The sequence below is a fragment of the Elephantulus edwardii genome, unplaced genomic scaffold (genome assembly GCF_000299155.1).
Source record: "Elephantulus edwardii isolate Elephantulus edwardi_28Jun2011 unplaced genomic scaffold, EleEdw1.0 scaffold00019, whole genome shotgun sequence".
Lineage (NCBI taxonomy): Eukaryota > Metazoa > Chordata > Mammalia > Macroscelidea > Macroscelididae > Elephantulus > Elephantulus edwardii.
This window is the reverse complement of record NW_006399769.1, coordinates 3,707,960-3,734,738: the sequence shown is the minus strand read 5'-3', so window position 1 is coordinate 3,734,738 and position 26,779 is coordinate 3,707,960. Positions and strand designations below refer to the sequence as shown.

General features: G+C 40.6%; 1 protein-coding gene across 1 annotated transcript in view; it reads left to right on the top strand.

Moving 5' to 3' along the window:
- The window catches only part of PRKCE (protein kinase C, epsilon), a 762,004-nt gene that overhangs the window by 592,760 nt on the left and 142,465 nt on the right, over window positions 1-26,779 (top strand). Inside the window, exon 11 of the mRNA XM_006882308.1 lies at window positions 11,436-11,590. Within this exon, the coding sequence (XP_006882370.1) occupies window positions 11,436-11,590 (155 nt within the window). The remainder of the gene's footprint in view (window positions 1-11,435; window positions 11,591-26,779) is intronic.

Genomic DNA, 26,779 nt, shown 5'->3' with positions numbered 1-26,779 from the left:
CCCCAGTAACTGTGTCAATCCATCTCATCCATGGTCATCTTCTCCTGCACTGTCGTCCCTCCACCCTTCCGAGCATGGTGTCCTTATCCAAGGACTGGTCCTCCTGGCCAAGTCCTATAGTCATACTTCTCATGTTCCATATTCCAATCATTAGTTTCTGCTTACAACTGTTCTGCCTCCTCTGTGCTTCCAAATTTGAGGGCTCAGCCTCAGTTGCCTTATCTGTTAGTCTATACTTAAGTGTGCTCTATTGTATATAGGGTTTTTGAAGGGTTTTATATATTGGAAATGGGTGGCAAATTTTTCTTCCTAAATATGTGTTATATATAACATAAAACTTTAAATCACTGTATAAAAATAAAAATAGAAAACTTTTACATCACTACTAATTATTATTTAAGTTGACTGGCAAGTCTTCAGTAAGAGAAATGATTCTTTTTCTTTATTATTCATTCTTCCTTCAAAAAACACACGGTTAGCTTGGAGAGGCAGTCGTCAGAACAGAGCAAGGAAACACTGCAAGTTTCAAAATTGGGAAGGGTATATGCCAAGAATGTGCCCTATCTCCATACCTTTTCAACCTATATGCAGAACAGATTATGCAGGAGGCTGGGCTGTATGAAAGAAGTGTGGCATCAAGATTGGAGGAAAATTTATCAACAATTTGTGTTATGGAAATGACAAAACCATGCTTGTTGAAACTGAGGAGGACCTGAAGCACTTGCTGCAGAGGGTCAAGGACTGCAGCCTTCAAAATGATTGAAGCTCAATATTAAGAAGATGAAGATTCTCACCACTGGGCCAATTGGCAGCATCAGGATGAATGATGAAGAGATTGAGATTGTAAACAGCTTTAGTTTGCTTGGCACAACAGTCAATACCCTTGGCACCAGCAGCCAGAAAATTAAAAGATGTATTGGGATGGGAAAGTCTTTTGTTAGAGACCTCACCAAAGTATTGAAGAGCAATGGTGTTGCTCTGGAGACTAAGGTGCACCTGATACCAGCCGTGGTCTTTGTAATCACTTGCTCTGTGTCAGAGAGTTGGACAATGACTAGGGAGGATAGAAGGAGAATTGATGCCTTTGAGCTATGGTGTTGAACTGGTTCATCCTAGAGAGGATTAAACCACGCTGCTCATTGGAGGCAAGGATTTTGAAGCTTCGTCTGACATACTTTGGACATATTGCAAGAAGATACCAGTCCCTGGAGAAGGACATCATGTTTGGGAGCATGGAGGGACAGCACAGGAGAGGAAGACCCTCGATGAGGTGGATTGATTCCGTTACTGGGGTAATCAGGGTAGTTGTGTTGGAGACAGTGAGATTGGCACAGGACAGAGCAGGGTTTTGGGCTGTTGTACATAGGGTCGCTGTGAGTCGCAAGCGACTCGATGGCACATGAAAACAACAACAACAAGAGAAAAAGGGGTGGTGGTCAACAGAAGCCATTAGATGCTAGCTAACTCTTCACTTTAACTTAAAAATTTGGGCTCAAGGAACAAGACTTATCTACAGCTAAGACCTTTTAGATGATACAGCCTAAATCATGCCATGTGGAAAATAAATTTCATGAAGCTCCTCACAACTCAAAAGTCCATCTGTTGATTTGAATATTAAAAACGACTCAGAAGATAACACAACTTAAAGCCTCAACATGTCCCTGAGTGGCGTGACTTTATATTTACCTTCAAATATTGTACAATTGCCTACAGTACTCTGAAGACACTCTGCTGGGTTAAGCAGCACATGTTAGGTGTGTTCATGAGCTGTGAAAGGAGAGGTGATGGCATAAGAATGAAGCACTCAGCTGCTACAAGCCACTGCTGGGAGGGAAGTTCTGGCTCGCTGAACATAAATATAACAGCCTAGAAAACTCCATGGCACAGTCTGCTCTGACCTAACAGGTTGCTATGAGGCAGAAGCAACTAGACATTGCACATGACGTGAACTTATCGCTGGCTTTCTGTCCTTGAGGTGTTTATTATGATCCCTTCACAGGAGAAAACTAAGAGAGAGCTGTGGTCTGAAAACCATCTTGTAATTGAAGAGCAGTATAAAGTAAAGTTAGAAAGGCTCTCCTAAACAGCTCTGCCCAACAATTAGACTGCCAGGGGGTGTATGCCTGAGAGTGTTCTCAAAGGCTATGCCCGTCTGTGTCTGTAAACGCCAGTTAAGCTCGGCTCTGCTGATAGTCCAAACATAGTATGTCTGTTTAAAAGCCGGAAAGTCCCATTCTTTATTTACTGGTTCTAGTTTACTGTAATGATGTCTGTGCTTTCTTTGTGGCTTAACCTTCAGAAATAGGGAAATCAAGTTGATTCGGTTACATTTCCAAAGTGGTTGGATTTTTGCTTTCCTTACCAAAACCGAATGTTGTTGCTATCAAGTTGACTCCCGTTTATAGACTCGGGCTCACAGCAACCATACAGGACAGAGTAGAAACTCCCATAAGGTTCCGAAGGCTTTCCTGAAGGAACCGCCTTTGTCCTACAGAGGAGCTGGTGACTTTGAACTGCAGAGCTTTATGTTAGCCGAATGCCTTAACCACAGGGCCACCTGAGATCCTTTAGGCTCCGTGAACGAAGTGTAATGGGAAAGAGGGGGAGTTGCTGTTTTCAAACATTAGTGAAGCATTTAGGGTGCTGGAACTATGGAGGAAATGTACAAACCTAAGTTACCTCCCTCTAATTCATCCTGAACTCTACCTCCAGAATGGTTTTTCCTCATCAGAATTATTCATGCCATTTTACTTGGATTTCTAGGGTTCTTTACTGGTCAGATATATTTTTAGATCTTCTCTAACTCCTTTCTACCTATACACATCTACCTACACCCAGACTTTATGCACTGTTTCATAGATAGCCAGCTTTCCTACTGGCTTACCATTACCCGTCTCATTTCCACATACAATATTATTTCTGCTCCCTTCTGTCCTTCAGGGCCATGGTCCTATCTTGCCAGAACTTCTCCTCCTGCCTCTCCTGGTATGAGGTGGAATGACCTTGTACGACCTTTCCTCAAACTCAGATTTATGTTTGCCACATTCCTTTGTTGCCGTTATTAAGTACCATCAGGTCAAGTACAACTCATAATGACGCTATGAACAACAGATCTGACCCTTACGCTATCCGTGTCATCCTCACCGTCTCTGATAAGCTCAAGCCCATTATTAAAGTCGCTGCGTGGATCCGTCTTGGTGAGGGTCCTCCTCTCTTTCTCTGACCCTCCACCTTTCCCAGCATGATGTCTTTTTCAAACAACTGGCCCCTCTTGACAACATGCCCTAAGTGTGTCGTGAAGTTTTACCATCCTTGCTTCTCAGGAGCATCCTGGTTGCACATTCTCCAAGACAGGCCGACTTCTTTGTTCTTTTGGCAGTCCATGGGATATTCAGTACTCATCTCCACAATTCAAATACCACTATTCAAAGGCGTCAGTTCTTCTTAAATCATCCTAATTCGTTGTCCAACTTTCAGATACAGAAGAAACGATTGTTATCATAGCAAAGATCAGTAACACCTTAGTCTTGAAAATGAGATTGTTTCTCTTTAGAATTTTGGAGATATCCTTGACAGCACATTTCCACAATACAGTATGCTTTTTGATATTTGACTGCTGTTAACACTGATGTTGATTGTGGATCCAAGTAAAATGAAACCTTTGACTACTTTTCTCATCTATCATGATGTTGCTTACTGGTCCAGTGAAGATTTCTGCTGTCTCAATGTTGAGATAAAATCAATATTGAAGGCTGTAGTCTTTGATCTTCTGCAGCAAGCCATTCACTAAACTTTGACCCAACGAGGCTATGTCATCTACATAATGCAGATTGTTAACACGTCTTCCCTCAATACTGATGCCACATTTTTCTTTATATAGTCAAGATTCTCAAATTATTTGCATAGCACCAGTAGTGCTGTAGAAAACATAAAAAGAGTTCTTCTGTAGCTGTTTCTTAGTGTGCTCTCTGTAAGTGTTAAGGTCTAGATTGTAGATGGTTATTCTCTAGCCAGTTGTCATCAATTAAAATCTGACTCAGGGCAATCCTATGTGTGTCAGACTAGAATTGTTGTTCTCAGGAGTTTTAGTGGCTGATTTGAGGGAAGTAGATCTCTAGGCTTGTCTCCTGAGCCACTCTAGAAGAGCCAACCTTTCTGTGAGAGCCAAGTGTGGCACTCAGCGACTGTGATTCGCTCTGAAAAACCCAACTCACTGCAGCTGAGTCAGAACCAGTTCATAGCTGACTCTCCATTGGGTTTCTGACACTATAAATTGTGTGAGAGGAGACTGCCCGTCTTTCTCCTTCAGAATGACTGTTGGATTCACACTGTTAGAGAGGTGAGGTTAGCAGGTCAAATGACTATTGACTGAAGCTCTAGAGAGACTAACTACATATGAGCCAGGTACCTAGGCTTCACACCTGACCTGCTACAGTAGCATTCACCCATAATGATATAACAATTACTTCACCTTATTTGACTTTCTGCATCCAAGTTGAGGTCTTGGAGGCCAACACTTTGATTTGTGTCATCTTCCTTGTTCTCCAGGCACCAAACTCAGGGCTGGGCACTCAGAAAAATGCCTATTTAGTTTATAAGTTAAATAACATAAATATGAGAATAAAGAAGTTAGAGAGCAGGAAACAAGGACCTGTGATCCCCTTCAGTGTTTCTCTGGAGGAATCACTCATCAAAAGCTAACTGGTCTCCAGCCAATCTTTTGTTGATCACTCATGTAAATTTGATTCAAAAGTGATAGAATCTTTGCACATGTAAACAGCTAACAAATGATGGAGAATGTATGTCCAAACAAACCCATTGGAAGGACAAAGAGTGCTGCTGAGAGGAAGCCTCTGGCTATCCATCACACCTTGAAAGATGAGCAGGGTGGGTCCAGTGTTCCCTTCAAAGGCAGGAAAGGTTAGTCCTCTGAGAAACAGAGCCCAATGGGAATTTCAAACACAGTTTGGCCCTTCCGGCTTGGAGGTCATTATTATTGACTATTCTTACTCTAAATGGCCATGACACATAATCTCTCTTTCCTAATTTTATTATTTTACTTGCTATCACAAGACCATAACTCTTCAGGCATTCATGTGAGATTAAGGGAGGAGGTTGTGGAATAAGGCTTTTAAAATCTTTGATTACCTCAGAAAACATATTTGCTTACTTTACCAGGAAGTTGGTTTTTTGTTTTGCTTTGTTTTCTACCGATGCCAAGAGGGGATTAAGGAGGAGCCGCTGGGTTTGCCAGCTTTCTTTTGATTTCAGTTTATGTAATTAAGCAGTTCCCAGAATGACTTGAGGTTCTCACTCTGCATCAAAACATACTTCTCAGAGGTGTTAGAAGTGGAGGCCAGAAACCAACTTGACTCACTCAGGAGAGGAAAAACGTACCTGGCTTTAAAATGCCCTTATATAGAAAGGATTGACTGTGCTTTAAGGCCATGCATGCACATTGAATACTGGATAGAAAGCAGGTTAAAATGGAAGTTCAGAATGGGTTAAAATTAAAATAACTTAAAGTGAGATGAATAATAGAATTGTCCATTAACTAGACTTTTTGTCTGTGGTGAGTGTTCAAGATTCATATATTCAGCAAGGATGCTGCCTCTGAGGCCTTGTGTCGCATAGTTAACATGGTTAGCTGCTAAGTGAAAGTTAGGAAGAGGTAGGCTTCCTGGGAGAAAGGTGTGGTGGTCTGTGTCTGTAATGTCCATAATGTCAGTCACTGAAAACCCTAGGGAGCACAGTTCTGCTCGGAAACACACAGGAGATTGCCATGCTGGGCTGCCTGCATCCCAACTACTATAACTAATCTTCTAACTTCCCTCTCCCGTCACGTGGAGTGAATATCAGATGGGTGCATTTATAAACAGTTCTTAGGGGTGAAATTTTCAGCCAGTGTGCTCTTCAAAGGACTTACAATCTTGCTGAGAGGAGAACACATCTATCCTTAGGAAAAGAGAACTCTGTAAAGTTGTAACCCAATACTGAGTGGTCAATAAAGACACTTGTAACAGATATTTGGAACAGGTGCTGTCTGCAAGTTCTGCAGGCCCTAGGCCCACAGGTGGACTCTTATCTAACTTGCTAAACAGTGAGAATATGTAGATGTAAATGTTGTAACACGTTTTGATTCAAATTTGCTTTTATAGTACTCCAGTAATATTTTTTTTTGGTGCATGAATCTTTTAAATGGTTTGTGCTTGACAGCAAAAAACTATGGTTAATGTTGAGAATTGGAATTCCAGAACATTTAGTTGTACTCATGTGAAACCTATATTTAGAACAAGAAGCTGTTGTCCGAACAGAGCAAGGAAATTGTTTGAAATCAAGAAAGGTACACATCAAGGCTGTAGCCTTTTCCCATGACTATTCAATTTGCATCCTGAGCAAACCATTCTAGAAGCTTAACTTTATAAAGAAAAATGGTGGCATCAACATTGCAGAAAGGCTCATCCACAACCTGCATTATCCAGATAACACAACCTTAATTGCTCAAAGCAAGGAAGATCTGATTGCATCTTAGCATCAGGAAGACAAAAAGGACCAAAAGGCAAAATCAAGATAGATGGAGTAGAGGATTAATGTTGTCTACAGTTTCAATTTACTTGGATCTGTAATCAACACCCTTTCTACCAGCAGTCAGGAGATCCAGTGATATATTGCATTGGGACAGTCTGTTGTCAGGGACCTCTCCAAAGTCCTGAAGAGTCATAATATCAGTTTAAACACCAAGGTGCACCTGATTCAAGCTGTGATCTTTTCAGTCACCTGCTGTGCACCTAAGAGCGGCACAGTGAATAAGGAAGATAGAAGAAAAATTGATGCCTTTGAGGTGTGTTGGAAGAGAGTACTATTATATAGATAGCCCAAAGAACAAGCATACATATCTTGGAGAATGAATAGCCACTAGAATGCTCCTTATAGACAAGAATGGTAAGACTTTATTTCACATACTTTGAACATGTTACGAGGAGAGGCTTTTCCTTGGGAAGGAACAACATACTTGGAAAGAGAGGATAAACCTTGGTGAGACAGATTGACACAGAGACAGTAGCATGAGCTCTATTATGTCAGGGATGTCACAGGAAAAAACAGGGCTCAGGAATGCTGTTCATAGGGTTGCTGAGTCCTCCTCAATGTGACAAAGCCTAACAGCAGCAACAACAATATAATCTCATGGTTGGTAGTTTGAACCCACCCAATGAGATCACAAAATAAAGACCTGGAGAGCTACTTCTGAAAAGTCAGCTTGTGGGATGGCACAGGACAGGGTAGGATTTCATCCCATGGTTCATGGGATCACAGGTCATTATGGGCCAATATTATGGCAAATGACAACAAATCACCTCTATTATAACATCCCTGTTGTAACATCCAGCACAATAAAGGTGTTATTTGGATAAGGAAGTTATGCTTTTCTCTACCAGAAGTCTCCAAGTTTCATGAACACAAGAACTAAAGGATGAAGAAAAATTAACCAGACAAAAGGGGAAGAAAAAAAGTATTCTAAGCAGAGGAAGCAGCATGAGCAGAAGCCCTGGGATAAGAGGAAATTTGCTTCCTAGGTAGTGATTTTTGTTGTGTGCCATAGAGTTGGAACTGACCCTAGATGACCCTCCAGCATGTTTTCAGAGGCAGTGTATTTCATGGAACGAGATTGCCCATTCTTCTCTAGCAGAGCAGCTGAGGGGTTCATATCGCATACTTTGGGGATTGCAGCTCAAATTCTAACCACTAGGCTACTAGAGCTCCCTCTTAGGCAGAGAGAGCAAGGAGAAATTGGAAAAAAAAAAAGATGACTTTGGGAGGAGGAAGGTGGCATCAGGAATGGAGGAAACCTCATCAACAATCTGTGTTATGCTTGCTTGCTGAAACCGAGGAAGATATTGAGGTGTTTGCTGCAGAAGGTCAAGAACTGTAATCTTCAATGTGGATTCAAGATCAACATTAAAAAAACAAAGATTCTTACCACTGGGCCAATTGGCAGCTTCATGACAGACAGAGAAGAGATTAAGATTGTTGATAACTTTAGTTTGCTTGGTTCCACAGTCAACACTCTTGGCTCCTCCAGCAGACAGGAAAAAAGAGTTGCATTGAGAAAATCTGCTGTCAGGGACCTTGCTAGAGTACTGAAGAGCAATGATATCAGTCTAGAGACTAAGGTGCACCAAATCTAGGCCATAGTGTCTTCGCAATTACTTGCAATGCATCAGAGCACTGGACAACAAATATGGATGATAGAAGAAGGATTGATGCCTTTGGGTTTTGGTGCTGGAGAAGAATATTGAACATACTATAGATTGCCAAAGAACAAACAGGTTCATCTTGGAGAGAGTGAAACCAAACTGGTCCCCAGGGGCAAAGAATTTAAAGCTCCATCTCTTATACTTTGAATACATGTTCAAGAGGAACCAGTCCCTGGAGAAGGACATCATGCTTGGAAGGGTAGAGAGACAGTGCAGGAGAAGTCCCAGGATGAGAAGAATTGACTCAATGACCAGAGAGAAATGGGATTGGGTCTGAATCATTGGAGATGATTATATTGGCTCAGGATAGGGCAGGCTTCAGAGCTAATGTACACAGGGTCGCTATGAGTTACAGGCAACTTGATGGCACATAACAACAAGTAGAGTCAGATCTTATAGATATATTAGAGAGTTTCCTATTCATTCCAAATGTAACAAGAACCTTTTAAAGTAATGAAACAGCTAATCAAGAGGAAGAAAAGAGGCATGTAACAATCAGATCTACTTTTTAATAAGAGAGGGGCCACTCAGTAAATGGGAGGGGGTATAAAGACTGGTACAAAGGCATTTAAAAGAACCTAGACAAAAGATGATAGTGGGCTGGGCCACAGTGGCAATAATGATGGTAGCAGAGATGGAGAAGATCAAACCTAAACCAGACTCAGGCCATCAAGTCAACTCTTACCCTTGGTGACCGTGTGGAAAGGAGTAAAACTGCCTCCACTGGGTTTCCAAGACTGCAAGTCTTAATAGGAGCACACTGCCCCATCTTTCTCCTCCTGAGTGGCTAGTGGGTTACCTTACAGCTGACCTTTGATTGCAGCCCAGCACCACCTACTACAACAGTAGTATAGGCACAGAGATAAGGGTGCAAATATACAGTAGGTAAAAGCTGTTCAACTTGGTGATGGATGTGAGAGGTGAGGGAGAAGGAGGGATTTGGAATGCCATCCAGGTCTGTGGTATGTATAATTGGCTGATGGTGAATCTCTTCCCTAAGACATGCAACCCTGGAAAAGGACCAATTTGTTAGGGGAAGATTATGAATTCTGTTTTGAACATGTTTGATTCAAGTACCTTTGGGGCATGTCAGAAGAGATGTCAGAAACACAGTTGGGTAAAGGAGACTAGAGTGTGGAGGAAAGCTCTGGTTGGAGGGAGATGTGTGTGAGTCACCTGTGTAGAGAAGTGTGTTAGATGCTGTGTGCAGATGACATCATTCAATGTCTCTGAAAAAGAAGAAGAGAGGCCTAAACTAGCCATGTGGGATCTGATACTTACTGGCCTAGGGGAGGAGAAGCTTGCAAGAGGAAGGGGCGGGGAGAGTGGGGGATCTGACAACAACAGAGAAACAACTAAGAACTAGAAGCCAAGGGGAAAAGTCTTTGAATGAGGAGGTGGCAGCCAGGGAGGAATGTTGAGAGGACAAGAAAAAGAAAGGCCCAATGGTGATAATAAATAACTATTACAACTCTGCCACTAATCATATTAGTACATTATCTTTACAGAGTTCCATTTATGAGCCAAACAGGCATTTTAATGCATAATTTAATCCTCATCAAAAAACTGTAAGCCAAATCATGTTACCATCTTCATTTTTACAGATAAGAAAAATAAACAGAAAGGAAATCACTTGCCTGCTTTCCCCTGGTCAATAAGCAGGGGAGTTGAGAAGGCTTCTTCCTCCCTCCTAAGCTGCATCTTTAAAAGCTGGTTTATGCATCTAGTTTTATAGAATTATATAGAATTAAAAGCAACCAAAGGAGTGATTTCTCTTCAGAGATTTGGATTTTTTAAAACATAGCCAAAGACATCATACATTTTTGCTAAAAAACAAGTCCCAGGTGGGAGACTTAGTATGATGGTGTCAGCGCTGGTTTCTGATTGTGTCATTTAGCTAGAAAGTTGTTTGTGGCTATCAAGTGAGCACTGACTCATGGAAACTCTGCGTGCTGAGAACATAATGCTGCTCAGGCTAGTCCTGCACTAGCCCCACGACTGCTGCAGAGCTGACCACACTGACCCACAGGGTTTTCACTGGCTTAATTTCAGAAGTAGATTGTCTATCTGTCTTCCTCTGGTCCATCTTAGACCGGAAACTCCACCAAATGCTGTTGTCATAACAACACACAAACCTCCACTGAAGATGAGTGATGATTGGACTTGAGGAACATTAGCCAAGAATTGAGCCGAGGTCACCCCCATGGAAGGCAAACACTCCACTTACTCCTGAACCACCAGTGCTTTCACTCAGGGAGAATAAGGCAGTGTTAAAGAAATGAGCTGGTTGGGCCTGTCATTGGAAAGGCATACTCCAGTGCAGCAAGACTCTGTTCCCTCTGGGAGAGAACCACTTCTTTGTCTTTTCCAGCTTCTAGTGGTACTAGAACTTGTGGACTAATCACTAACAGTCTCTTTATAGTCATACTGCTTTGGCCTCTTTTATGCAGTGAAATTTCCTTCCCTCAAACTTCCTCTTATTTGGATACTTGTCATTATATTTAAGGACCACCCTTGGGGAAGGAGAAAACCAAAACAAAACCAAATAACAAACCAACCATCCCCAAAACAACAGCACTGCCTTTGAGTCAATTCCTACCTTCAATCAGGTTTAAGGCTGTAAATCTTTATGGGAAGAAATTGCCCATTTTTCTTCTACAAGCTGATGAATTTGAACCTCTGACGTTTAGGTTGGCAGAGCAATCCTTAACACACTACACTACCATCCACTCCGCCTCTCCCCCAACCTTCCTCTAAAACATTTTCATTTCTTTTGCAAAGTCTTTTTTGGTTTGTTTTTCCAATCTAAGGTCATTTTCTCAGATTCCAGAGATTAGGATCTATGGTTGTGAATGGGAAGGGGCCTTCTTGGACAACACCAAGTCAGGGACAGAAATCAGACAAGGATGTAGGTCTCTTTTCTGTCAATTTTTTTCTTCTTCTATACTCCTATTTCGCTCAGAAGTAAAGATTCTAGTGTAGCATTTTACAGCCTCATTGATATAATTTATTTTTTCCTTTTACTTATGTACTACCAGGATCTACCTTTTTTTAAAATTTTTATTTAATTTTTTTGTGTGTGTGTGCCTTTTTGTCCCTCAGATTCTAGCTCTCTTAAGGCTTACAATAGTCGTGCTTGCATGGACAGGGATCTGAGTGGCATTTTCTATCTCCTTTCAGGACCGCCTCTTTTTTGTCATGGAATATGTCAACGGTGGAGACCTCATGTTTCAGATTCAACGCTCTCGAAAATTCGATGAGCCTCGCTCCCGGTTCTATGCTGCGGAGGTCACCTCGGCCCTCATGTTCCTCCACCAACATGGCGTCATCTACAGGTAAGTCCTGGTCGTGTCCTCTCTGGTTTTAAAAGTGAAAAAAAAGAATTCTCTAGACACTTACTTAGGCTGACTTTGGCCCCCTCCCAACTATTTCCTTAGCAACAACTTTAGATTGGTTGTTTGTTCCAGTTTGCTTACAGAGAGCTTTTCTAGGGCTGTTTATCATCATGAATGTTAACGTTTGAATGGTCCCAGGAGACCTGCCCCACTATTTGTGCCAGTTATGATTTAGAGCTCCAGCAGGACATTTTAAAGAGGAGGCGCACAGTGGTCCTGCAGCAAGCTTCATCTCTGTCTCTCCCCCACCCTCTGCCTTGAACATCAGGGCATTCACTTTCCTCCTTCCTTCTGTGCCATGAACTTCCTCCGCTTCCCAACCTCTTGCCACTTCCTGAGTTTGTTTGGTTTCGTTGTCTCCTGCAGATGGAATCAGGGAAGGAGGCTTTGCTCAGGGGTCTTAGGGTTTATGATGGGAGGCCGGGGAGGGAAATTGCCAGGATCCAACAGGAAGTGAGTCTTCGCAGATCATCCCGTTCCTTCTTGCTGCCCTGACCCTGTGCCAAGAAAATGTAGAGCGTGCGCGAACAGGCTGGTTTTCCAGTAAGGGAGCAGGGCTATTTACGCAGGTTTTTCTGTGAGGTCAGGAATTCTGGGAGGAGTAAATATTTATAATTAGCAACAGGGACTCTGAGGATCGTAAGGCTTTTTCAAATATGACTGTCATTACTTGGTCTTTGCTTCCTCCTATTTTCTTTTCCCCTCTCCCTCCCTCATTTCTTTTTTCTTTCTTTTTAATTGGATAGAAGAGAAGTTGCCTGGGTTTAACCCAGGTCTTAGTCACTAATCCTCTCCTAGAATAAAGCCTTCCTTAACATTCTTCAGAGTTTCCTAGGTTTCCATTCCCCCTGTAATCTCTTTCTGAAGCATGCCTATCTTCACTCAAAAATAGCCAATGGTTCCTTGTTGTTATTGTTGTTTACCACTGAGTGCGAACCAAATCATAGCTGACTTTTTAGGAGATTTTTCAGAGTCAGTTAATTGCTCTGGAGGAGATTGGGAGGCAGATCTTTCTCCCTCAGAGCAGCTGGTGGATTCTAACTGTATGCCTTGGGGTTAGTAGGAGCCACCAAAGCTCCTTTACAACCCCTTTAATGCTTGTGGACCTCCACAGTGTGAATCCCTGAGGCAGCTTCCCGTTGCTTCCTTACAGATAGATGACCACAAGCTTTGAAGCTTGATTTACACTTTTCTTCAGTTAGGAATCCATGTATGATTTAACTGTATTTTCTACTCAGTCTCATAAAATTACAATCAAGGTGTCAGCCAGGTGGCATTCTCTTCTGGATTTTGGGCAGCCTCTTCATATGATCTAGAACCATTGGTAGGGAGGGAAGAAGTTTAAGCTATACTGAAGGCATTGGCAAACCATAAGGCTTCAGGAACTGATGGGATGCTGTAAAAGAGGCTTATGGGAGATGGCCTATACCAGCTCCACAAAGGGGAATTGTCCCTGTCAATAACATCCACAACACAAAACCAATTTCCATGAGATCAGACATGTCCCCCATGCCTCTGTACCACTCTCTATTAATTTCAACACCAAACTTACTGCTCTGTTGTTTTTATTAGGTGCCATCAAGTTGAGTACAACCCATAGCAACCCTGTGAACAACAGATCTAAACTTTGTCCTATCCTGTGATATCCTCAGACTTCCTAACACACTAGAGCCCTTTACAGCAGTCATTATGTCAGTCCACCTGATTGAAGATCTTCCTCTCCTTCACCCCCAACTCTCTGCCTTTCTGAGCATCATGTTCCTCTCCAAACAATAGTTGCTCCTAGCAACACGCTTGAAGCATGTCAGGCAAAGCTTTATCATCTTTGCTTCCAAAGAGCACTCTGCGTACACTACCTCCAAGACATATTTGTTTGCTCTTTTGGCAGTCCATAGGATGTTCAGTGCTCTTTTCTAACACCACAGTTCAAAGGCTGTCATCCTTATTCATTGTCCAGCTCTCAAATGCATAGCAAGTGATTGAAAAGACCATGGTCTGAGTTAAACACACCTTAATTCTTAAACGTAAATCATTATTTCTCAGTAATACAGAGAGGTCCCTAACTGCAGACTTTCCCAGTGCTATATATATCCTAAGTTCGAGACTGCTGGTGCCAGGGTGTTGATTGTGGATCCAAGTAAGATGAAGTTGTTGACCGTTTCATTCCTTTTTCCATCTATCATGATGTTGCCTATTAGTCCAGAGGTAAGAATTTTTGTTTTCTTGAAGTTGAGATGGTATACATATTGAGTGCCGTATCTTTGATCACCTTCAGCAAGTATTTCAAGTCCTCCTCACTTAGCATGCTCCTCTTCTCTGATCCCTAGTCTTCCAAAAAACTTGGACAAAAGGCTGTTGGCTCTGGTTCTGTGGGCTAGCATTTCCAAGGTCAGTTCTGTCTCATGTCAGGTTTCTGGTTCTCTGCTGTGACTGCTGCTGCTCTGTTGTAATTTGCTCATGTTGTATTGCCTGTGAAAGGCGTTTGGGTGGATCGTAACAAACTATGGACAACATTGAGACAAATGGTAACCTCAGAACATTTAATTGGCTCATGTGAAATCTGTACGTAGACCACAAAGCTGATATTTGAGCAGAAGAAGGAAGCAATGCATGGTTTTAAATCAGGAAAGATGTGTGTCAAGATTGTATCCTTTCCCTATACTTAGTCATTCTCTATATGGAGCAAATTATTTGAGATACTGAACTATATGAAGAAGAATATGGCATCAAGATTAGAGAAAGACTCATCACCCCCCACCCCGTGTTATTGCAAATAATACAACCTTGCTAGCTGAGAGTGAAGAGGACTTGAATCATTTGCTGCAGAAGATCAAAGATTATCCTTCAGTTTGGTTTACATCTCAACACTAACAAAACAAAAATTCTCACTACAAGATTAATTGGCAACATCATGATACATGGAAAAAAGACTGGAATTGTCAAGGATTACTTTTTACTTGGATCCACAATCAACACCCATGGTAGCATATCAAAAGATATGCTGTTCTGGCAAAAATACATTGTCAGTGACCTCTCCAAATTGTTAAAACCAATTATGTCAAAGATTGGCGTGAACCTGACTCAGCCATGATATTTTCAATTACTTCTTGTGCATGTGAAAGTTGGTCAATGAATAAAGTGATAGAGGAAGAATTGATACCTTTGAATTATGATGTTGGAGAAGAGTAATGAGTATTCCAAAGATTACCACAAGAACAAACAAGTCTGTCTTGGATTAAGGGCAACCAGAGTGGTCCGTAGAGTCAAGATGAAACTTTGTCTCCCATACTTTGGCAAAGTGGTCAGGAGAGACCAGTTCTTGGAAAAAAGACATGGTGCCAAAGGTGGAGGGTCAGATAGAGAATGATACTCAGTGAAAGTGATCAACACAGTGACTGTAACAATGGGCTAAAGTATATCAGAGCTGGTGAGGATGGCACAGGATAGAGCAAGGTTCAGTCAGGTCTTTTGTTTATAGGGTCATTGAGCCATAGTTGACAGGATGATACCTAATAACAACAGATTGGAAATAGGACTTTTATGAAGGAAAAGATTGGCAAAGAAAAGGCATTTTTTTTTTGTTTTTTAATGTCAAGTATAATTCATGATGAACATTGTTATGTTTAGCACAGAAACTTGGTCTTTATCCACCAGAGGAAGACATTTGTAAGTTATAAATCCCTTCTACTCTTCAAATTATCCAAGGCTTTCAGTCTTTCATGAGCCATCATCATCAAGTTGCAACAGTCAACCTTCCCCAAGTATCTATCATGTACCTCTTGTCAGAATTAGGATTTGGAGAGGAAAGAGATAGAGAAAGATACTATGCCGCAGATCACAATCTCATGGGACATTAGCAGGTACAGACTGACTTTAAAACCCTCAGGCCACATCTGCTGCCACGAGTATGCTCCCAGGTCCCTTTCCTGTGGAGTTCATCTATAGAAGCTGTCAATCCAGAAACTTTAAACTGTGCTCCTTTATAGCCATACCTCAAAAGGCTTACCAACACAGGGAGTTATCTAGAGGCAGGCAGACTTAAAGCACAGAAAGCTAAAGAGAGTCAGTCCCGGAAATTCAGGGCAGAATTTCTAAGATTCCCTCTGCTAAAGGGCAACAGAAAGAAGACAATAACCCGATAACTTCACCAGCAAGTGCTCTTAAACACCTTCCTTACATCACATAGAACTAGAGTACCCACATACAACAACAAAGCAACAGGCAGCATGTGTACCAGCTATCCAGCATCAGACCACAACTACCACCACCCTCATTTCTTTATCAACAACAACACTACATGAACAACAAACAGATATCTACATGGACACACCACAACATTTGTCATACACATGCCAAGAAGAAAAAGAAGAAAAATCTATGCAACAACCACCCTACCACACTGTTCCAGAAGCAGCAGACAACATCCAATTCTACAAAAGAAAACAAAACGAAAATAAAACTTCACATGAGAAAAGAGACCAGACCACAGAATCAATGAATAGCCCAGAGGCAGAAAAACTGAACAACTACTCCAAGGTGAAATTCAGAGAAATAGTATTTTAAGAAATTTCAAATGAGGGAAGAAAGAGTTGAAGCTACAACCAAAGAGATAGAAGAAATAAAATCATCACAAGACAAAATGGATGCAACCAATGGGATACTAGAAGCCATTCAAAAACATGAGAATGCAATCCAGAATAACACTAATGGAACAGAAGATGTTGACATGTAAGAGTGCCAAAAGAATACAAATAAAGAAATGTAACTCAGAATTAGTGAGAGAGAAGACAAGACTCAACACTAATCACCTAAAGGGAAAAAAGCAGAAACAAATGAAAGGAAGTGAAGAAGTCCTAAGTATTGTGTGGATTACCATCCAGAGAGATAACATACATGTGATTGAAATCCCAGGACAGGAATAGGGAAAAAAAGGGGGACTGAGAAAATTTTAGAAGTACTACAAGAACATTTTCCAGGTATCATGAAAAATGAGAAAATATACCTTCAAGGAACTTAGTAAACAGCAAACAGAATAGATTCCAAAAGAAAAACATTGAAGTATACAGTTACATTTTCCAAAGTCAAGGATAGAATACTCGAAGCATTTTGAGGAAAACAAAAAGTTACCTACAAAAGAGAACCAATTTGGATTAAGCTCTGACTTCTCAGCAGAAGTTATGTAAGAAGACAGTGGAATGGCAAATACAAAAGGCTGAAAGAAAACAATTGGTGAAGGAGAATCCTGTATCCAGTGAAACTGCTTATCAAATATAAAAAATAGTAGGAATTAAAGTTACTCATGAAAAGAAGACCAAACTCCACAAGAAATACTAAAAGGAATACTTCACACAAAGACAGTACAGAAAACTGGATTGTTCAGAGTAATGAGCAATAAGATAATAAAGAATTAATTAATAATAAAGATTAACATATTGATGATCACAGTGAATGTGAATGGATTAAACACACCAGTTAAGAGAAAAAGAATTAATAGGTGTCTCTTATAGACAGCATATTGATAGGTTTTTGGTTTTTTAATACATTCTATCAGTATGCTGTCTGTAAGAGACACATCTAAAAAATTAAAAGAAAGACTGAAAATCAAAGGGTGGGGGGGAGGGAAATACACCAAGCAAAATGCAACTAATAGAAAATAGGAGTGGCAATATTAATCTCCGATAAATAAACTTCAGAGTAAAAACCAGCATAAGAGACAAGGAAGGACACTATCAAATGTTTAAAGGCACAGTTAAACAAAAGGACATGATCATAATTAATATCCATGCACTCAGTGATTGAGCTGTAAGATAAACAAAACAAACATTAAGAGACTTGGAAAAAAGATACAGCCAACCCCACAATAGTAGTAGGATGCTTCAACACACCACTCTCACTGGAAGAAAGAAAAATTAGAAAGGAACCTAAAAAAGATGTGACAAACTAAATTATAAAATTACTCAATTGATCTCATAGACAAACACAGAGTATTCCACCCAATAAAACCCAGTTTATATTCTTTTCTAGTACACATGGTTCATTTTTCAGAACTGACCACATGTTAGGGCACAAAGCAAACTGAGAAATCAAAAGCATTGAAATACTGCAAAGCATATTCTCAAACTGCAATGTTATAAAATTAGAAATTAACAAGAGAATAAAGGAAAAAAAGCCATCTGTCTGGAAGCTAAATAACAGCTTCCTTAATTACTCTCAAGTAATAGAAGAAATAAAAAGATTAAATTAAAAATGTCTTAAAATCAATGAAAACAAACCCTCTGGGATACAACAAAGGTTGTACTTAGAGGTTAGTTCATATAATAAGCAAACATGAAAAAAAATGAAAGCAATAAAACCAGCTACTTTTACTTGCTATGCATCAGAGAACTAGACAATGACTAAGGATGGCAGAATCTTGAACATACTGTGGACTGCCAAGAAAACAAAATGATCTGTCTTGGAGATGGTGAAACTAAGTTTCTCCTTGGAGGCTAGGATTTTGAAGCTCTGTCTCACATGATTTGGGCACGTGGCCAAGAGAGACTGGTCCTTGGAGAAGGACAACATGCTCAGATGAGTGGAGGAACAGCGCAGGAGAGAGAAAGACCCCTATGAGATGGATTGATGCAGTGAATGGGGCAATGAGGGTTGGAATTAGTGAGACTGACAGGACAGGGCAGGTTTCAGAGCTGCTACACATAGGTTCACTATGGGTTGCAAGTGACTCGACTGCACATAACAGCAACTTTACCCCAAATATCCAACAAATAGAAAAATAACAGCAAGCAGACATCACAGCCTCTACAAGAAAGGAAATTACAAAGCTAAATAAATGGAATAGAAAACAGAAAAACAAATGAAACTAACAGCAGGACAAGAAGTTGGGTCCTTACAAGGGTCAATAAAATTGAAAAACTATTAGCAAACTTGACAGAGTAAAAGAAAGAAAAGACTGAAATAATATGACTAAGAAATGAAATGGGAAATATCACAACAGAAACAATAAAAATTAAAAGGATAATGGAATATTAAGTAAAGGAGTATTTTGACAAATTTTAAAATTTAGAGAAAATGCATGAATTCTTAGAAGCTCACACTCTACTCAAATGGACACAGAAAGTAGAACACTTGAAAAACCAACTCACAAAAGAAGAAATTAAGAAAGTTATAAAAAAACTCCCAACAGAATAAAAAACCATAGTTTTGTTAGCTTCACTAGTGAATTCTACCAAAAATTTAAAGAAAAATTGTCATTAAGTCTACTTATTTAAAAATACAGAAGAAGAAGGAACACTCTCAGATTCGTTCTATAAAGCAAGCGTAACTCTGATACCAAAACCAGGTAAAGACATTAGCAAAAAAGAAATTGATGGACCAGTATCTCTCAGAAATGTGGACTCAGTGGAATGATATGCAGCTTTAAAAAACAATGACGAATTCATGAAACATTACACAACCTGGAAAAGTCTAGAGGACATTATCCTGAGTGAAATAAATCAGAAATGAAAGGATAAATATTGTATAAGACCTCTATTCTAAAATTAGGATTACGTGGGTGGTAGGGAAAGCAAAAATAGAATGTATGACAGACAGTGAACACTGGAATGACATAGGGTAAGGGAAGATCACTCTGGGATGAATGAATGAAAAATGTATATTTCAAGTAATAACTTGGAATAGGGCATGCATAACTGATTGAGTAGAAAGGTGAAGGAGGAATTGAGAAGGATTGGGAGTAAAAATACTAGGTCTGCAGAGATTAGTGTATAGATATGTATGGTGATGGGAAAGGCAAGGTCTAGTGAGGATTTGCTGAGATATTGTGATAAATGGCATTGATCAATTGTTATTAATGTTATAAAATAAAATATATATGAATAATTGATTGAAAACCAATTTCTAAAAAGTTGGTAGAAGTCCTCAGTTTCCTCATCTTTGGCTTTAGTGGCTGAGGCATATACTTGATTAATAGTTGTATTAACAGGTCTTCCTTAAAGGCACATGGCTAATATCCTCTCATTCACAGCACTATTTCAGAATTGAAATGCTTTCTTTTTTCACTATGATTTCAACACTATTCCTCTTTAATTTCTTATTCCCAGCATATTAGTTCATCTGATGGTCTGATTCAGAATCGCTGATATGGATCCACTTAAGTTCACTGAATGCCTAGGATCTCAATCTTTATGTGTTCTGTTTCATTTTTGACAACTTACAGTATTCCTTGAAAACATGAATTTTGCATGAGTGGCATCCACTTCCTAAACAACTTGCCTCCGGAAACTCTATGGATTTTGATTAAATGTCAGTAGCTGTAGAGGGCCTTCAGACCTTTTGTTCATAGGGTCACTATGAGTCTTGCTCAACTCAGAGGCAATCAACAACAACAACATGAGGAACCAGTCTGTGCAGAATGACATCATACTTGGAAGGGTGGAGGAACAGTGCAGGAGAGGAAGATCCCTGATAAGATGGACTGATGCAGTGACTGGGGCAATGGCTGTAGATGTTGCAGTCAGTGAGACTGGCTCAGGACAGGACAGGCTAGGCTTCAGAGCTGTTGTACGTAGGGTCGCTATGAGTCACAGGCTACTCAATGGCAAATAACAACAACAGCAACATGTTCCTATAGCTAATGGATGTTTGCAGCTGTTTCTTCTCAATTTTTAGTGCTTTGAAATCTAAGAGGCTTGTCTATAAGCATTATATCTAACAATGTTCCTCTGTTATTTGTAGGATTTTCAAAGGCTGATTATTTTTTTGTCTATCTAGGTCTCAAACTCTACTGAAACCTATGGGTGACCCTGCTAGTATTTTAAATACTGATGGATCACAGCAACTAGGATCACAGCAACATGCAAGTTCCTCTACTACAGCAAACTAACAGACAAGTATTGTATAAATAAGAATAAACTCTTAACCAGCAAGTATACACATACACAAATGATAGAAAGCAGCAACATAGTAACATCCAGTTATTACCCTAGTGCAACACCTGACAGACAAGTAAGACAGATCCATAAGAGTGAACTCTAAAACGAGCACATGTACAAATATAAAACAACCATTCATGCTATGCAAAATAGAAAACAAACTTTCTCATCTGTGACCATGTTTCTGCCAGCCCAGCAGAAACTGGAGTTGAGGTGCCTAGTCAGTTCAGAGTTTGCTAATTTGAGTTGTGACCAAAGCTGAAGAAATGAGCCAGGCTGTACCTCCTCTCCTCTAGGATTTGTCGAGGTTATATAATGGTGTTGGGTACCCAGACTGAGGCAGCATTTCTGCTTGTCTCAGAGAAGTCTAAGCTAGAGATGCTGTGTTTCCCAGTTTACATGAATGCAGGCAGCATACACAATAGTGATAGCTAGTGTAAAGAATCTGACATGTCCAAGCATGGAAAAATGTGGCCATGAATTATGCTAGGTAAGGATGCCCAATGAGAAGGAAGATCTTCAGAAGAAAAGGAAGGTCCCAAGTGAGAAGACTGATTCATTAATTCTTTAATGTAGATGAAAAAATTAATGTAGTTAAAAAATTAATGAATTAATTAAACCCCTACTAATCTGGATGTTGATTGCAGGCCACATATGGTACAGTCTACAGGCTCCAGGAATAAGGTTCTGAGAGCTTCCAGCTTCAGAAACAGGACTGAGTGAAGCTCAGGTGAAGACATAGAGTTGGTTGACATGAAGGCACAATTTCTGCCACCTAATAAATAGTGTGCTTAGGGTGAGCATAGGTACAGGAGAAGAAATTGGGCCTTTCCAGCTGTTGTGGTTACTGCTGCCACTGCCATCTGGTTCCCACAACCATATAGATAACTGTTCTGTACTGTGCTGTTTATGGTTCTGTGTTCTACTGTTCTCCTTATTCAGTATTTCAATTCAATATATTTGTTCAGTCAGTATTTTAAGTACTTCCTTGTCTTTTCTTTTTAAACTGAGTTGAAGAATTATTGCCTATATCTGCTATCCTTGTTTTGTGCTGTCTTCAGTGCAGACATTCCGAATTGCTGTCTGTCTAGAGTGCCATCTTCTTTAAAAATTGGCACTTATTGTTGATGATTACCGTCTAGTTGAGCACTACTCATAGCAACTCTGTAAACAAAAGACCTAATGCCTTTCCACAACTATGTTCATTTCTCCATGTTCATAGAGTTTCCAGAGGCATATGGTTTAGTAAGTAGATACCATACTTGCTTCCAAACTTATTTTACAACTGGGAGCTCCACTAAACACTGTCCACACTGGGAAACCATTCTGGTATTTGATAACCAGTGGTACAAGGTTCAGCATTACAGCAAATCCAGGTTTCTTCATACAGCACATTGACAGAGAGTGATGTACAAAGTGGAAGAGTGTTCCTCCAGATACAACAGCACTAATTTCATTTAGCAGTGGTTAAGTGTCATCAAGTCGAATATGACTGAGAGTGAGTTTTGCACAAAAGACCTGGACTCTGTTCTATAACTAACATCATTTCTGTATATTTATAGAGTTTAGAGAGTTTGTAGACTTTAGAGAGTTTGTAGAGTTTTCAGAGGCATCTAGTTTAGAAAGTGGATGCCACTTCTGCTTCCCAGCATAAATCAGTCTGGAAGCTCATCCAAATACTGTACATAATGGGTAACCGTTATGGTGTTTGACAAGACTGTGGAACAGTGTGCAGCATTACAGCAACACCAAATTGTTCAGTTCAGCAAATAGAAGATAATTGTATCATTCAAGGAATATTTATTAAAACTTAATAAATTTGGCCTGAGGGCCAAACCTTTGAACAGACTTCTACCCTAGGCAAAGGCTCTAGGACATCCACTCTTGGGGGAAAGAGCAGTAATATACATCAAACACAACCCCCAAAAAACACAACCCCAAAAAACTTCCTTTATGTGCCCATCAAGACTTCCATCTAGATGCAGCAAACAGCCAGACTCCCCAACTGGCACTTAGTAGGCTCAATAAATATCTGTTGGATGAATTGCACAGCATAGAATTATAGAACCAAAGAATACAGGTTCAAATCCTAGCATTGCCACTTATTAATCTATCCATGGAAAATGTTTCTCTCTGAGCCACAGTTCTATCCTCTATAAAACAGAACTAATAAGAATAGATCCTAACCTATACACTTGGTTGGCATATATTAAAAGACCTAAGTGAGATAATTCTGTTATACATTGCCATCGAGTTGGAACCAACTCATAGCTGTCTCACCAGTGAGGTTTTAAGAAACTGTAAGTCTCATGGGATGAGATTTACCACCTTTCTTCAGCAGAACAGCTGGTGGATCTGAACTACCTATGAATTGCCTACCCAAAAAGTCATCAGAGTCCCCTAAATAAGGTCATGGACATAAAAATTCACCTGGAAGTTGATTTCAGTATCTGACAAGGTGAGCGCACGTCAGAGTTGGTGATAATGTATCAGTAGCCCTCTTTGGCAGAGGTAGGGTGGTAGACATGAGTCTGTATTCTTAGTGTAGGTAAAAGACCTATGAAGTGTAGCACCTGAGCTCAGAACCAGAGGACAGTCTAGTGAAAGAAGACCATTTATTTGGTGTGGTCCCATTTCTGAGGGCATTTTAGAACTCTGCACAGCATCAGTCAGTGCACTGATCAGCAAATACATATGACAGTGACCAGTGGACTGACATAGCTGACAGATGCTTCCTTCCCTAGAAACTATTAAGTCTAATTTTAGTACCTTACCTGCATGTTTCTGAGGCTCTAACATACTTTGGACATGTTGTGAGGAGAGACCGGTCCTTGGAGAAGGACATCATGCTTGGGAGGGTGGAGGGACAGCACAGGAGGGGAAGGCCCTCTATGAGGTGGATTGATTCAGTGACTGGGGTAATTGGGATGGGAGTGTCAGAGACAGTGCGATTGGCACAGGACAGAGCAGAGTTTAGGGCTGTTATACATAGGGTCGCTATGAGTCGCAAGCGACTCGACGGCACATAACAACAACAACAACAACCTGCGTGTTTGCTTCTCTTTGCTTCTAGTCATCTTCGTGATCTCTCTACCCTATTCCAATTTTTCCCACCACCATCCTGTCCCTATGTGAACTAACTTGGAAGAGAACCGGACTTTGAAAATGTACATATTTACTTTAATAAGAGTCATTCAGTTCCTCCATCATGCTTCAGAACTGAAGGCTTTGTCCAAGCCCTGATAAAGGAATTCTAAGCATTAACATGGATTTTCTGGGAGTAATCACTTTTTTGTGAAGGATCCTCTGGTTACTTAGTCATAAGGAGTTGTACTGCCAACCCAAAGGAATGTGGTTCAAATCCAGCAATTGCTCTGTTGGAGAATGATGAGAATTCTCATTCTATGTGATTTACTGCCTCTGAGATCCCTCTAGAGAGTCAGCTATGAGTTGATTCCAACTTGACAGTACATTTTGTCTAAAGAGAGGGGAACAGGGCATGAGTATACAGGGCCTGGAACATCTCTCTGAAAGAGCCAGAGGAAGTGAGAATAGCACAGTCCCACACCATCTCAGAGCAGAAAGCAGAGAAAGAGCCATGCCCAGCCCCATGGCATCTCTAGAGCCACACCAACAGCAAGAAGTTTGTTTATTTGTTGCTGACTCACAGACTAAATTGTGGTATAAAGAATGGAGTTTATTAGGTAAATTGGAGAGTAGGGAATTAAAGGATATCACCCCATACAAGTCCGGGTTTTAGCCCAAGTTCCAAGGCATGATTCCTCACTTAGCCCAGGCTCTGGTTTCTATTCAGCAGTGAAATCCAAATCATGCAGCAAAATTTGCCTCAGCATAGTTATAAGTCAGCTTCTCCTTCAAGCATCCGGCAAGAATAGCAAAAACCTTTTAACTGTGGCAAAAATGCAAAAAGCCTCAAGGTCACACCATGCCACAGTTTCTCCACAGCAATGCCACAGTCTTTTCACCCTCACCAGCATCTTGCTCTTACCAGAGTCTTGGCTCCACTCTCCCTCAAGTCTTGCTGGCCCAAGTCTTGTTGCCCAATGTGGGAGGTACTTTCACTTATCCTAGTCCACAGCTGTTGATTATTTGCAAGACCATATGCCTGCGGTTAAAGTAGCTGGATACCAGAGGAGACTAATTATAATGGCTAAAATTTTAAAAGCCAACCTTTAGACTAACACTACAATAACAACCACTTTTTGTGAGTTCAGATTTATTTGAGGATAAGACACCTAGCCTAAACCAATGAGTGCAGTATTACCTGCTGGTAACAGCCTGGAGTACAATTCCTGTAACCCCGTTTGGGAGGGAGTTGGTAAGAGTATTGGAATGAAGGAAAGAACAGAAAGAACAGACAGAGTCTGAACTGGTTAGCATGCAAGCCAAGTTTACATTCCTCTTTGTAAGCTACCAGATTCCTGACCAGATTGACACTAGAGCTTTGACTTTCATTGATATGAAAGCTTCAGAGCAAATAGGAAGTTTAAAATGAGAGGGGAAATCCTGATTGAATATGTTTACATGTTTCAACTAATTGGCATATGTCCAGATGGGATGAAAAATATTAAGGACCATGTCAGCTTCTACTGTTATATCTTTCATAGTGCAGTGCTTGAAGTCAATTCTAGGGTCTCCAGGTATAAACTCTGTGTCTATGCTCATTATCTCATGAGCAAAAGTTCTTCTCTAGTTTTCTCTGTGAAATGGAAATATTATTTGCCTCACAAAGGTGTAAGGTTATCAAATGAGTTAATCAACTCCAGCAGTTCTAATTGTTGTTGTTTTGGGACAGAGTAATCACTAGAGGTAGCTGTGGTTATTACTGCCATTAGTGAGTATTCTGTTTCACAAGTGGTAGAGTAGGTAGTTGAAGGGACTCACGTTGTCCATCTTAAAAATGTCATTCATGAATGTGTCCTGTCAGCAAGCTAATGAGAGTTTCTTGTCAGCTTAAAGCCTTCCAGATGAAGGAACTGTTGAGAAATGTCATATGAAGAGAGTATTTTATCTAGATGTTAACATCATTTTTATTTTGTGATTATTTAGCATTCTGGTTGGCTGGCTGATGTCTCTGTGGTGGTCTTGCCCTGGTGGTAGACAGGCTAGGGAAGTTTCATTTGTTTTGTGTTACTTTTCTGACTTGGGGGCAGAGGCTCGGCCTGCTCTAGAGTGTAACTTTAAAATCTCCTTGATGAGGTGGTGGGCTTGTGGGCTGGTCTGGTGTGAGGCCTGGGGCCTTTGGAGTCTCCCTCCACTCTGGAAGTTGGCTGGCTGGCTGACTGCAGTGGAGATTAGTCTCCCATGTTGTCTGTTGACCCTGAAATTGAGCCCAGCACATACCCTGGTTTTGCTTGAAAGGACTCACACTAGTGGGGTGGAACAGGTGGGAAAACCGCACGAGTTGTAGGAACAGGGGTCACACGTTATTGTCTCTGTCACCTCTTTAGTCTGGTAACAGGCAGTGAGGTTCATACTGTTGTCACCACCTTCTCTCTCCTTGCTTTTAGGTCTCTCTTCTCACCGTTTCTGGCAGATTATTTCCCCCCAAAACAAGAAAGTGTGGGGCACTTTCTCAGAAACATACTATGACTGTACTACTATCTTCAGCTTATGTTCAGATTCTTATTTAAAGTTTCCCACAGTTATCCTCTAATTCACTTCATCTCAAAAATTTGCATGCAGACCTTTTCCTATGTCAATAAGATTTCTTTCTCATTTCCCAAGAAGTCTTGGTAATGCATTGGTGTAAATGAGACATCTGGTGTGTAGGAGGAAGATGCAGTCATTTCCCAGTGGGCTTTTCATTGCACCAACATGGCCCAGGTCCTCCTTTCTGTGTACACTTTACTCTTCATAGTACCTAGTTGATGAATTATATCAGTAGAACAAACATTAGTGTAGGAATTAGGATCTAGGAGTTTTGTCCTCTGTAAGTGACCTTTGACAAATACTTCTCTGAGCCTCATTTTCCCGCCACAGATATGAGGATCGTGTTGGATGATTTGACCCTCTAATCTTACAATTGGTCTGAAATAGCTTGCAGAGAATAAGAAAGTTAATCTCTGAAACAATGGCTCACGGTTCCCTCATTGAGACATGGGAGGATGATGGAATTCAGATGGCAGAGTCCTGGGTGCTAGCGGGGGCCCAACATCCTCACCTATGATTGTTACCA